Source organism: Herpailurus yagouaroundi, unplaced genomic scaffold, assembly GCF_014898765.1.
Source record: "Herpailurus yagouaroundi ecotype Mexico unplaced genomic scaffold, PumYag 184, whole genome shotgun sequence".
NCBI lineage: Eukaryota > Metazoa > Chordata > Mammalia > Carnivora > Felidae > Herpailurus > Herpailurus yagouaroundi.
The window spans coordinates 41,139,183-41,152,809 of NW_024412415.1; the positions used below are offsets into that span (position 1 = coordinate 41,139,183).

A 13,627-nucleotide genomic window follows, 5' to 3' on the forward strand; every position below is an offset into this window, starting at 1 on the left:
AAACATGTGACTTTTGATTTTGGCTCAGGTCATCATCTCACAGTTAGTGAGGTGGCCTCTGTGCTGACAGATGGAGCCTGCTTGGGATTTTCTCTCTCTCCCCTCTCTCTGCCCCTCCCGCACTCGTGTGCACAAGTGCGCATGCGTGCTCTCTCTCTCCCTCAAAATAAATAAATAAACTTAAAAATATTTTTTTCAATGAAGTAACTGCTGATGCACAACACAGTGAATACCTATAGGCTTTGCACACCTTGCATTTTTGCAAACTTTTACATTTGTCTAAGTCCTTTCTGCTTCACACATATTTTTACCACCATCAGTTGTAATACATCTTTGCAGATTCCACTTCAGGTTGTATTGAATTAGTGTTTCCTCAACTTCTTTGAAAATATTCTGTTCATTCAGAGTATTGATGGAGACTAATCCTACCATCATTTCAAATATGGCGTTGACTCCTTGAATAAACAATAATGACTGAGCAGTATCAGTAACATCTATTAACTCATCAAAGCCAAGGGAATAATCTGCTTTGACTTTCAATTGATTGCTGACTTGCTTCCCACGTTCTCTTCTGCCCCCAAATTTCATAGTAGTAAACAAGTTAATTTTTTCTGCACACATTTTGTCAGCTGATGCAATCAAACCCAATTTAATTAATTCACCATCAGTAAATGGCATTTGTTGTTCGGCTAACGAATGACTCAGTAACTTCAGCTGCAGCTTCATTTTCCTTCTCTACATTTTTGAAGAAGTTCTGATGTAATGAAATAGTCTGTTTTAAATATCTCACGTAGAAGATATATTCTCTCTTAAATTTTCTAGTTTTTTTCTGATGGGTGTTCTATGAGTCAAGAATGTTGTGTTGAGTTTTTAGTCAATAGATATCATATTTTTTTGGCTATCATTTTATCGCATAATAAACACAATGCATTGCCATCTAATTCAATAACAGAAAATTCACATTCCTTTGGATTATTGTTCAGGTCTACACCTCAGCCCAGCTTCTCCTTCTGCCTAATTCTGCTACTGTCTCACTTTCCACATGTGTGCGTCCTAAGAGCGCCCTCCTACTAGCCATCATGTTTCTTGTTCCAAGAGAAAAGCCTACTTCTGAGAGGAGTAGAAGTGTAGGAGTGGTCTGAGAAAGCTGGTGATCAGATGGGGGTTTTGGAGCTGTATTGCCCTTTGCTAGCCTCACACTGAGGACCCCCTCACTGCCAGTACCTGGAACACAGATAGCTCTTAACATAAAGTGATGGTCCAGTTGTGAAAATGTTCACTGGTGGTGAATTGAGATGGTATGCCTACGGAAGGGAATGTACCAGGCACCTGAGAAACATGGAGGGGGGAAACTAACAGCACAATGGCACTGGGTGGCAATTACTAAGCTTCACTGAGGTCTTAGGGAAAAACTTTTTTAAAGACTAGGAGTAATTAACAGGCAATTGGAAACCATGTATAAAAGCTAGAGGGCCTTTCTGGCAGCATACAGAAAAGCGACCTTCAAGGATCTAAAGAATCCATACTCTTTTTCTTTTTTTAAAAAAGTTAATTGGCACAAAAACAGACACATAGACCAATGGAATAGAATAGAAACCCCAGAACTAGACCCACAAACGTATGGCCAACTCATCTTTGACAAAGCAGGAAAGAACATCCAATGGAAAAAAGACAGTCTCTTTAACAAATGGTGCTGGGAGAACTGGACAGCAACATGCAGAAGGTTGAAACTAGACCACTTCCTCACACCATTCACAAAAATAAACTCAAAATGGATCAAGGACCTGAATGTGAGACAGGAAACCATCAAAACCTTAGAGGAGAAAGCAGGAAAAGACCTCTCTGACCTCAGCCGTAGCAATCTCTTACTCGACACGTCCCCAAAGGCAAGGGAATTAAAAGCAAAAGTGAATTACTGGGACCTTATAAAGATAAAAAGCTTCTGCACAGCAAAGGAAACAACCAACAAAACTAAAAGGCAACCAACGGAATGGGAAAAGATATTTGCAAATGACATATCGGACAAAGGGCTAGTCTCCAAAATCTATAAAGAGCTCACCAAACTCCACACCCGAAAAGCAAATAAGCCAGTGAAGAAATGGGCAGAAAACATGAATAGACACTTCTCTAAAGAAGACATCCGGATGGCCAACAGGCACATGAAAAGATGTTCAGCGTCGCTCCTTATCAGGGAAATACAAATCAAAACCACACTCAGGTATCACCTCACGCCAGTCCGAGTGGCCAAAATGAACAAATCAGGAGACTATAGATGCTGGAGAGGATGTGGAGAAACGGGAACCCTCTTGCACTGTTGGTGGGAATGCAAATTGGTGCAGCCGCTCTGGAAAGCAGTGTGGAGGTTCCTCAGAAAATTAAAAATAGACCTACCCTATGACCCAGCAATAGCACTGCTAGGAATTTATCCAAGGGACACAGGAGTACTGATGCATAGGGGCACTTGTACCCCAATGTTCATAGCAGCACTCTCAACAATAGCCAAATTATGGAAAGAGCCTAAATGTCCATCAACGGATGAATGGATAAAGAAATTGTGGTTTATATACACTATGGAATACTACGTGGCAATGAGAAAAAATGAAATATGGCCTTTTGTAGCGACGTGGATGGAACTGGAGAGTGTGATGCTAAGTGAAATAAGCCATACAGAGAAAGACAGATACCATATGGTTTCACTCTTATGTGGATCCTGAGAAACTTAACAGGAACCCATGGGGGAGGGGAAGGAGAAAAAAAAAAAAAAGAGGTTAGAGTGGGAGAGAGCCAAAGTATAAGAGACTGTTGAGAACTGAGAGCAAACTGAGGGTTGATGGGGGGTGGGAGGGAGGAGAGGGTGGGTGATGGGTATTGAGGAGGGCACCTTTTGGGATGAGCACTGGGTGTTGTATGGAAACCAATTTGACAATAAATTTCATATATAAATAAAAAAATAATAAAACAAAAAAAATAAAAAAAAAATAAAAAAATAAAAAAGTTATTAATTTTTTTAAGTAATCTTTACACCCAAAGTGAGGCTTGAACTCACAACCCCAAGATCTAGAATTGCACCCTCAACTAACTGAGCCAACTAGGTGTCCTTCCCCATCATTTTTCTATTTAACTCACCAGTATTGTTCCCACACAAATCAGACGAAACCTAGAGAGTGGAAGTAGATGGCCAGATAAGACACCCAAGGAGGAGCCCTATTGCAGCCCCCACACCAGGTTTCGTATCTTTGCTAGAAAAATCAACAGAGTCTTAGATACATTTTATGTGGACATTGATTTGATGAACGGGTTCTTTTTTTTTTTTTTTTCAACGTTTATTTATTTTTGGGACAGAGAGAGACAGAGCATGAACGGGGGAGGGGCAGAGAGAGAGGGAGACACAGAATCGGAAACAGGCTCCAGGCTCTGAGCCATCAGCCCAGAGCCCGACACGGGGCTCGAACTCACGGACCGCGAGATCGTGACCTGGCTGAAGTCGGACGCTTAACCGACTGCGCCACCCAGGCGCCCCCAATGAACGGGTTCTTTTTAATCCCTATGAGAAGAATGGCTGAGAAACAGTATGCATTCACATGGGACATAAACCAGTATGTGTACATCTATGGTGTTCCCCCAGAGCTATGTTAACTTTCAGCCTCTCTCATAATGCGGCCACAGAGATCAGGACCGTTTGGACATCCCACAGAACATCACACTGATCTATTACACCGATTGCATCATACTAATTCAGCCAGATGTACAAAATGCAGCCAGCACATTAGAGGCCTTGGTCTGACACATGTACTCCAGAGGTGGGAGATAAGCTGCATAAAGTTGAGGAGCCTGTCCTATCAGAAAGATGTTTAGGGGTCCAGTGTCAAGGACATGCCACATATCCTGTCCAAAGAAAAAGATAAATTATTGCACCTCCTACAATGAAGAAGGAAGCATAATGCCTGGTAGTTCTCTTTGGGTTCTGGATATAGTATATTGCACACTAAGAATATTGCTCTGGCGCATATACCAGGTGATGCAAAAAGCTACAGGCTTTAATTGGAACTCCGGAAAGGAAAAGGTTATACAGCAGGTTCAGGCTTTGGTGCAAGCAGTCTTGCTACTTGGCCATATGCTTCTATCTATATATCATATAGATGGTATGCATGATATTAGTGTTTTCAGTGGTAGAAAAAGAGGCTGTGTGTAATTTATGGCAATTTCCACTGGGAATCACAACATAAGTCCTTGGGGTGTTGGAGCAATGCCATGCCATCTATAGGAGAGATTTATGTGCCTTTTGAAAAAAAAACCAAACTGCTGGTGTACTACTGGGTCTGATTTTGAGATGCCAAGTGAACACATGTCAGGAACTACCTTATGAGCCAGGTTCTATCAAACCTACTAAGACATAATATCAGGCAGCCAGCAACAATCCATCCTATGGTGGAAGTGGCACATCTGGGATTGAACACATGTAGGCTTACAGATGGTTTACACAGGTTTTGCTTGAGCAGGCAGCCCAGATGCCAGACCATCACACCACCATTATAATAGCACCTCCTCAGATCACACTGATGGCTGTATGTAGGATCCCTTACAACCAGCTGAAAAGAGGAAAAATCCTGTATTTGGCTAGTGTAAAGTTGTCTCAGTTTGTGACCTCAAGCTGAGAATGGATGGCAGTTACAATACAGCCTGAATTAGTGGTGGCCTTGAGAAACAGTGGTGAAAGATCTCAGTGCGCAGAACTTCAGGAGGTGCACCTGGGCATCTACTTTGTGGATAGACAAGTGCCCCCAAGGTTGGAATATATATGAACTCAGGGGCAATGGTAAAGACTCTATGGCTAGTAAGGGCCTGGAAGAAGAAATTTAGGAAGATTAGGGACAAGGATTGTGGGATAGAAGCACAAGGACGGATAGGTGTATAGGTGCATCACCACAAAGTATGAAGATCTTTTTTTAAGTAGGCTTCACACCCAACGTGGGGCTTGAAATCATGACTCCAAGATCACGATCAAGATCAGTGCTTTATTGACTGAGCCACCGAGGCCACTAGTATGAAGATCTTTGTATCACATGTTGACACCCACCAGAAAGCATCCACCATGAAAGAGGCACTAAATAACTAAGAAAAGCAAAATTCACTTGGCCAGATGACTTCAGCTAGTCTCTGTCATCAGCCACCCAGTGCTGGCACTAAGGACACGTGAATAAAGAGGTTACAGCAGCAGAGACAGAGGCTAGTATGAGTAATAGCATAGGCTCCCACTTACAAAAACTAATTTTAGCTACTGTTGCTATTGAATATACCCCCAATATAATAACAACTATTCAGGAGACTAATCGGCAATATAGTGGCAAGTTGACTACATTGAACCCCTTCCATTCTGGAGGAGCCATGATTCATCCTAACAGGAATTAACATATATTCTGGATGCTGTTTACTTTCCCTGCCCGCAAGATCTTAACCAGCACCATTGTCTGAGGTCTTTTTGAATATTTCATTCACCACCACAAGTGATCTTACATAACATCATGTCAGATCAGGGACCCAACTCACTGAAGTGGAGGTTCAGGAATGAGTCCATAATCACAGGGTTTGCTCATCTAGTCATATACGGGACCACCCAGAAGCTACTTCCCTGATAGGGCATCAGAATGGCCCTCTTGAAGCACCAGCTTGGAGGCAATACTTTATGAGGATGGGGTTCATCTTCCAGGATACCATGTACATCTTGAATCAAAGACTTTCATATGGTGCCATGTCCCCACTCAGAAGAATTCATGGACCCAGGAACCAAGGGGTAGAATCAGGAGGGACCTACTACCATCACTCTCAGTGGGCACCTGTGGAATTTGAGCTTCCAACTCTCACAACTCTGGACTCTGCAGGGTTAGAGATATTTGTCCCCCGAGGGGGAATCTTCCACCAGAGGATACAGCAAGAGTACTATTGATCTATAAGCTATAGCTACTACCTGAGCACTTTGGGCACCTTGTTTGCAGAGACCAACAGGCAAGAAGGAGAATCATCATCTTGGCCAGTTTGAATGCTTCTCAGTACTCTCTTGCTCGATTTTGACAATAAGGGGACAAGTGCAGTGACCTTGGCCTGAGAAGGCATGGTGGTCAGGGGCTCATATCCTCAGGTAAGCCACTGAGACCAGAGGAGATGCTAACTGAGGGTGAGGAGAATTTAGGATTGAAAACAATGAAGGAGGCAATGAGTACTAGTTGTGGCCCCTGGACAGGAACAGTAATTGGGGCTGTAGTTCGTCCCACTAATGCTCATCTTCTAAGTTTCCATCAGGAATTCTGGAGGAGCTCTCCTGAAACTGGCCTGTGGAGAAGAAAAAAGACAGTGAGGTGTTTTCCAAAGTAGACTGGAGTGTTGTCTTCTAGGGTTGACTGTGGCAAATCCACCCTCCTTTCCCCCACCCATTTCTTCCTTCCTTTTCTCCTTGGACAAACATTTCTATTAACACTCACTAAACATCCACATACATGAACCAGCTAATAAAAACCATGGGTCTTACCACCAAAGCAGCTCATAAATTAGTGGGAAAAACAGACACCCAAACATGTATACAGAAATTGCGCTAATATAAATGTTTTAGTGTTCACATTTTGGTAGTACTTGACCTCCATGTAAATATGGAACTCCTCCACACTCCCCCCGAAACCCCCCAGGGAGCATCTCATGTGTGCTCATGAGCAGGTCCGGTCAGTTATCGCAGACTTTGGCAGTTTTCTGCCTTTACCTCTCTTCTGGCTCTGCTCTTCCAGAAATCATCCTGATCCATGGGTATTGCCCTTCTGCTGGCACAGATGCTGCTGATTCACTGGAGCCTGGGAGGTGACAAAGCTGTCCTGTGGTGTGGGGCTAGGGAATGTTCTCCCTCCTTTTCTGTTTTGCTTTCTCATGGGGGGAGGGCATGAAGGAGGTTAATTTGTGTACCATTTTTTAAACATTGCATTTAGTCCCTTTTAGTTTTTACTTAAAGTACTCTTCACTTTTCCTTACACTTCCACAGAACTCAGACATGAGTCCAGTGGGGGACCAGATTGGGAAGCAAATGCAGTGCTAAATGGAATACTGCATTGTCCTTCCCACATATAGATTCACTGGGGGCATCCAATGGCCCGAGTCTACTCATGGGCACAGACATGGTTTCAGTGGTTGCAACGTATGTTCAAGCTGAGTCCTTGTTCGCAGAACCAGGAGGATGAAGGAGAGGGAAGGATTCATTTATCCTGGAAGATCAGGGAAGACCTTACAGAAGAAATGTCACTTGAGCTGAGTGTTAAAGGTGGAGTAGAGGTGGGGAAGAGGCAGAGCAAAAACTGAGCACAGGCCCCTTAGAATGTTTGTTGACTCAGTGTTCTTGCCCAGGGAACTTACATTCCCATGGAAGCAGATCAACAATAAACAAATGAACAAAAATGTGCATCCTGTTAGGTGGTGACAAATGCCAAACAGAAAAATCAAACATGAGGGAAGGAGGCTATTTTATCTAGAGTGGCCAAGGCTGGCCTTTCTGGAAATGTAGCGTTTGGGCACAGACCTCAGCGAAGTGATGAAAAGAGCCTTCTGGATCCCCAGGAAAGAGATTTCAGGCAGAAGGAACAACCGAAGTGCAAAGCCCTGAGATGAGAGGCTCTTGGTGAATTCAAGAGCAGCAAGGCCTATGTCTGGGGCACGGTGATAGAACAGGGTTTTGAGCAGAGGACACAATCAGTTTGCTATTTGGAGAAGAGACTTCAGGAGGCAAGGGGATAAACAGAAAGAACAGTTAGGAGGCTCCTGAATGATCCTGGTGATAGAAATAGGGACGGTGTAGTGGTAGAGGAATAAATAAAGAGGTGTTGGTAGAAGTTGTTGGATTCTAGGCATCATCTGAAGGTAGAGCCAATGGGATGTATTAGTTAGACTTCACCAGGATGGAAAGGTTGTTGATAAATTGGGAATTGAGACCATTTCTGAACATATGACTCCCCTGCTTAAAAGTGTCATGGTAAAGTTCAGACCTTTTTAGTGAGTCATTGATTGGTTTGTTGATTCATCCAACAAATACTGACTGAATGCTTACTATGAGCCAGACACTGTTGAAGACACAATAATTTAAAAAAGGTAGGACATACAGTCAGATGGATGAGACAGACAAGTAACCAGGTCATTACAACCCATGTGACAATTGTCAATAAAGGGGAAAATAGGGGCACATGGGAGAGGTATCCAATTCAGAGTTGGTGGGGAGAGGAGTTTCCAAGCTGAAATTTCAAGAATGAATAGGTATTAAACAGTTAAAGGAGTAAAGGGAGAGTGAGGAAGAAGAGTGGGGAGGCAGAGGGGGTAGGGCATGGAGGATAGTTCTTTATGGCCCTGGGGGATGAGAGGGAGGGGAAAGACAAGGCTCAAGAGAAAGGGAAGGATGAGCTCACAAAGGGCTCATAAGTTATATTAAGGGGTTTGCATTTTATCCTAAAAGCCAATGGGGAGTCACTGAAGTATATTCAACAAGGGAGTAATATCACCAATTTACCTTTTTGAAAGAGTCTTTTGGTTGCAATGGGAGATGGATTGGAGGGTGGAGAAGACTAGAAGGTGGGAGAACAGTGAGAAGGCAACTGTAACCATCCAAACACGGAGAGGGGTAGAAAAGAGTCCTAGATGGATTTGGGAGCTATGTGGGAGTGGAATCACTAGAACTTAATGACTGATAGGGTAAGTGGATAAAGGGGAGAAAGGAGTCAAGTATGGTCCCTAGGTTTCTTGCTTGAGCAGTTGGGTGGAGGTGGAAAGCATTTGCTGAAAAGGGGAGTACAGGAGAATCAAATCTGGAGGGGGATGCTGTCAATGTGTACATGTGGGTTTGAGATGTTGAGGGACATCCTGTGGAGATGTCCAAGTAGGTTGGGGGATATGTGGATCCAAAGGTCAGGAGAGATTTGGCACCAACAGCACTGAAACCAGGATGTGGGTAGGGTGCCCAGGGACAGGTAGAGGAGAAGAGGAGAGGAAGAGGATAAGGCCAGGGAAGGGGAGAAGGCCAGGGTCAGCCCCAATTCCCCAAATTCAAGGCTTTCCCCAACTACTGTTCCAGTTGTATCTCCAGCCATCCTGCTTCCTTTTACAGCCAGCACACAAAGTTCTGCCCCTGTCCTTGGGTCTTCACCTCACGTTCCTTCCTGGTTTTTGCCCACACGGTTCTTTCCTCCAGAACCTAGCTCAAACATCATCACTTCGGTGAATCCCTCTTTCCGTAATAAGAAATTTGTATGTTTCCTTCAGAGTCTGGTGAGGTCAACTTCTTATGCATCCTTTTACTATATTCCCCTGACCTGGAAAATGTGTTTAGCACGTTACAGGTGGAGCGTTGACATGCGTGAATAAAAAAGCAAACAAAAGAATAACTGGGGGGGGGGGGGGCACTCCATCCAGCGGGCTGGCAGCCAGGAGACTGACGTCATCAGCTCAGGGTGAAAATTCACTTTCAGAACGTTGCCCACTGTGGGGCTGAGAGGCATTCTGGGCCATCACTGTCGCTGGTAGTTCACCAGCTCCGCCAGCCATTCAGCCGCTGCACTTCACCCGAGCCTCACCTTTGCCCTACTTCCAAGCCCAGTCCCTAACTTTCCGCCAACCCCGTTGGTTGCGCGACTGCCCAATGGGCAGACAGAAACCGTGAGCTCTCGCTCTTCCCTTGAGCCGTTTCCGCTCTCGTTAGCGCGTCTCGCGAGCGTTACAGTGACTCGCAGAGGCGGCGCTGCTTGGTTAGGCTACCGGAGGCCGTGAGACTGACGGTGCTTCTAGGCGGACGGGAATAGAGACCATGTTCCGAGCGGCGGCTCCAGGCCAGCTCCGGCGGGCGGTGAGTCCTGGAGGGAAAGGCAGAGGCCGATGACGGCCCATCCTCAGTGTACTGCCCCTGTGAGTGCCTTGGCGAAGGTCATAGTCTTCCACAGACCTGACCAGCCTTAACGCAGGCAGGCCCAGCACGGTCTGTGGCTCAGGCCCGAAGTTCTAGGGTCTGCCCTTGACTCCTTCCCGGTGGACCGCGGGGTGGCCGATGTCAGAGGTCAGGGTGACCCAGAGTATGAAGCCGCGCTTCTGTTTCCCAGCCCCTCTTGAACCTTCCGGATTTACTCCGCATTCTGCCAGGCCGCCAGGTTCTCCAGTTTGGCGGGGAGTGGGCAGCTGCGTCCCGGGAATCTTTACCTGAGGAAGGAAAATGTCGCTGCTGGGATGGCCTCTTGGAAAGAGTTTAAAACCTGAATTCACCTGGAAGCCAACATTTCTGGAAGAATTAAGACATTTTCTCTGGGCGCGTAGGGGCTGCTGGAATCCACTGACAGCCAAGTGCTGGGGGGCTCCAGGGTAAGGGCGGTGTTTTAAGAACTTGCTCTGCTCTCTGATTTATGGGGCAGTGCTGAGTTTAGGGGATTGTAGTGTAAAGTCAGTCATCCAGTTTCACAGCTTTAGCCAGTTTTATTTTTAAAATTTTTTTTTCAACGTTTTTTATTTATTTTGGGGACAGAGAGAGACAGAGCATGAACGGGCGAGGGGCAGAGAGAGAGGGAGACACAGAATCGGAAACAGGCTCCAGGCTCCGAGCCACCAGCCCAGAGCCCGACGCGGGGCTCGAACTCACGGACCGCGAGATCGTGACCTGGCTGAAGTCGGACGCTTAACCGACTGCGCCACCCAGGCGCCCCTAGCTTTAGCCAGTTTTATAAGGCAGGCGTCTTTTTATACAGTAGATTGTTGGTTAAATAGCCAGGGAACTATTGGTAATGGTAAGTTTTTGGTGCTTTCCTTAGTGACAAATCAAGAGTTTACCACATTTTTCTCTTCTCTCGTGAGAAACACTAACAGAAAATATATTTTTGTCTTTATGCTATGGGGACAACCATATTTGGAGGTTGACTGATTACAAGTCAAGTAACAATTTATGTTGTGGGTTCTGTAAGTTTTCTAAGTTACAGTTAGGTTAAGTGAAAAACAAGATTGCTAAATTGGGTCAGAAACTTTATGGACTTTTTTTACTTTTTCTATAGTTTGTTTTATGCATGCATATTTTCACATCCACCACTGGGATTTTTCTCCCTGAGACATAGTTGGCAATATTCCTAGATGTCTGTAGGCTCTTTTCTTGTGTATTCTTTGTTTCATTTAAAGAAAAAAAGAAAAGAAAAGAAAAAGAAAAGAAAAGAAAAATCCTGCATGCCCCTCTACTCTGTGAAAAAGTTCAAATCCCCATCCTTCAGGTCGCTGTTCAGTTTTCTCCCAGGAGATTTTTTTTTCCTCAGAAGATCTAGACATAAACAAGTTACAGTTGTGAATTTGGGAAAACTCCAGGTATCAGAGCCAGACTGGCAGAAAAATAGCTATGCAGTAATTAGAAGGTAGTTTTGTGGACAAGTTAGGAGTCTGGCATAAGTGAAATAATTTTAGTGGGGGCAATTTAGGACTCAGATGTTTTGTAGATCTCATGGAAAAAATGGAATGATTAGCTTAAGCGATTCTTCTTGTCAACACAGTTTGCCAGTGTGTGTACATGGTATTTCCAAGTCTTTATTGTGGTTTGCCAAAGAGTTTGACCTTGCCTTATTTTGAGAATTTGAAGTCAAGCTAAATAGAGTAGTTGCTCTAAAGTCATAAGAATGCTTCAGAGTTGAATTTCAAGAATCTAAGGAAGTGGTGGGAACACTTCTAAAATGGATCCATACATACACATACATATTTAACTTTTTAAATTTTGAAATAACTTAAGACTTAGAGAAAAGTTATAAGAATAGTGCACATAATTCTCAAAATCCTTTCAGTTTCACCAGCATTAACAGTTTGACATATTTGCTTTATCTCTTTTCATATATACTTAGTATTATTTTTCTGGACTACTTGAGAATATGTTGCAGATATACCACTTATTCCCAAGTAAATCAGTGTGTATTTTCTAAAAACAAGGAGGTTCACCTTTCATTTCCATGGTAAAATTGGCAACGTCAGGCAGTTTTAACAACGATAAAATACTGTTGTCTAATCTGCAGACATGCAAACATTGCCAATTGTCATATTAATATCATTTTTAACAGTTTTTCTGGCAATTTGGTCTAGGGTCCTTGAGAATCATGCCTTACATTTAGTTTTCTTGTATCTTTAGTCTTTGTTAGAAAAGCTCCTCAGCCTTTCTTTGGCTTTGATGGCATTGACATTTTTGAAGAGTACAGGCCTTTTTTGTTGTTGTTGACTGTCTCTATTTAGGTTTGTCTGGTGTTTCCTCATGATTAGATTTTGGCAGGAGTATCACAGAAGTGATACTGTGTTTTCAGTGCATCGTGTCGGGGCGGCTCATAATGTTAATTTATCTCATTATTGGTGACGTTGACTTTAATTACTTGCATAAAGTGTTGTTCACCAAGTTTTTCCACTCTCAAGTTACTACTTCTCCCTTTGTGATTTTTAACAATTTGTTAAAATTAGATACGTTGAGATTATGTGAGTCTCCTGTTTCTCATCACCTGTTGATGTTGAGATATTACTATGATGTAAAATGGTAATTTTTCTAATTCCATGATTCCTTCTACATTTATTATATTCTGTTATAAGAAAGAATATTTTCTTCTTGCTTATTTTTGTATTTATCATGGATCCTTTATTTAGTAGGTTATAATCCATTACTACTGTTACATTTTTTGATGCTTTTAAGTTGTCTTGTATTTCTAAAGTGGGAGTCCCTTCATGGGACTTCTGTTTACTTATGCTTCTGTTTACTTACAATGTCATAAAGTCAGATAGCTTTTGTGAAATCTGTACTCCTGGAATTAAAAAAAAAAAATAGTTCTGTAGCCAACCATGAGTTATTTTGGAAGATATTTTTCCACAAAACTATATTTTTACTAATAAAGTTAATCTATTAAAAGATTATCTTAAACTGTTAACAATGTGTATAAAGCTAACTATACCCTTAAAAATGATTAATATGATAGATGTTATGTTTTTTTACTGCAATTAAAATTTTTTTAATGTTTATTTATTTTGAGAGAGAGGTGGGGAGGGACAGAGAGGGAGGGACAAAGAATGAAACTTCAAGCAGGCTCTACACTCAGTGTGGAGCCTGATATGGGGTGCGATCCCATGACCATGGGATCATGACCTAAGCCTAAATCAAGAGCTGAAAGCTTAACCAACTGAGCCACCCAGATGACCCTGTTTGTTACTGGAATTAAAAAAGGGGCGGGGGGATGCCTTAAACTGTTAGAATGTAAGTCAAATGACTTGCATTTGGTATTCAAGTTCTCTTTCCAGTGTTGACCTGATTTGTGCCCTTGAGCAAATTCCTTCATCTTTGGGGGGCTCCTCAATGTCATCTGTTTAATGAAGGTGGTGTTTTACATCTGCAATAAGGAGCTTAGAGAACACATTAAGAGGGAAATAGGTAGGGAAAAAAAAGAGGGGAATAGGTAGGCATTTGTAATTAACATTCTTGCAAGGAAGTTAATCTGAATTATGAGTATTATTTTATATTCATTTGCATTTGAAATTGATTTGTTGACTAATAAGATACCAGAGAAATACTTTATGTGGAGAGTGAAGCAACACTTCTCAAGGTCAATTGAGTGTCCTGTTTTTGTGTTCA

General features: G+C 43.0%; 1 protein-coding gene and 1 long non-coding RNA gene across 5 annotated transcripts in view; one reads left to right on the forward strand and one right to left on the reverse strand.

Annotated features, from left to right (window-relative positions):
• Positions 1-5,021: 5,021 nt before the first annotated feature.
• On the reverse strand, positions 5,022-9,351 carry LOC121042126 (uncharacterized). Its single transcript, XR_005795991.1, has 3 exons — positions 8,531-9,351; positions 6,749-6,836; positions 5,022-6,327 (listed from the first exon to the last, which is right to left on the reverse strand). It is a non-coding gene; the product is annotated as an uncharacterized LOC121042126 (long non-coding RNA).
• A 365-nt stretch (positions 9,352-9,716) lies between these two features.
• The window catches only part of ETFA (electron transfer flavoprotein subunit alpha), a 78,855-nt gene continuing 74,944 nt past the window's right edge, over positions 9,717-13,627 (forward strand). For 3 of the 4 annotated variants that reach the window (XR_005795950.1, XM_040493347.1, XM_040493349.1), the window contains exon 1: positions 9,717-9,859. Coding sequence is in view for 3 of the 4 variants with exons in the window: in XM_040493347.1 (XP_040349281.1) it covers positions 9,821-9,859 (39 nt within the window). In the remaining variant the exon portion in view is untranslated. Of the gene's footprint in view, positions 9,919-13,627 lie in introns of all 4 variants that reach the window. The other variant, XM_040493348.1, reaches the window with a different exon arrangement.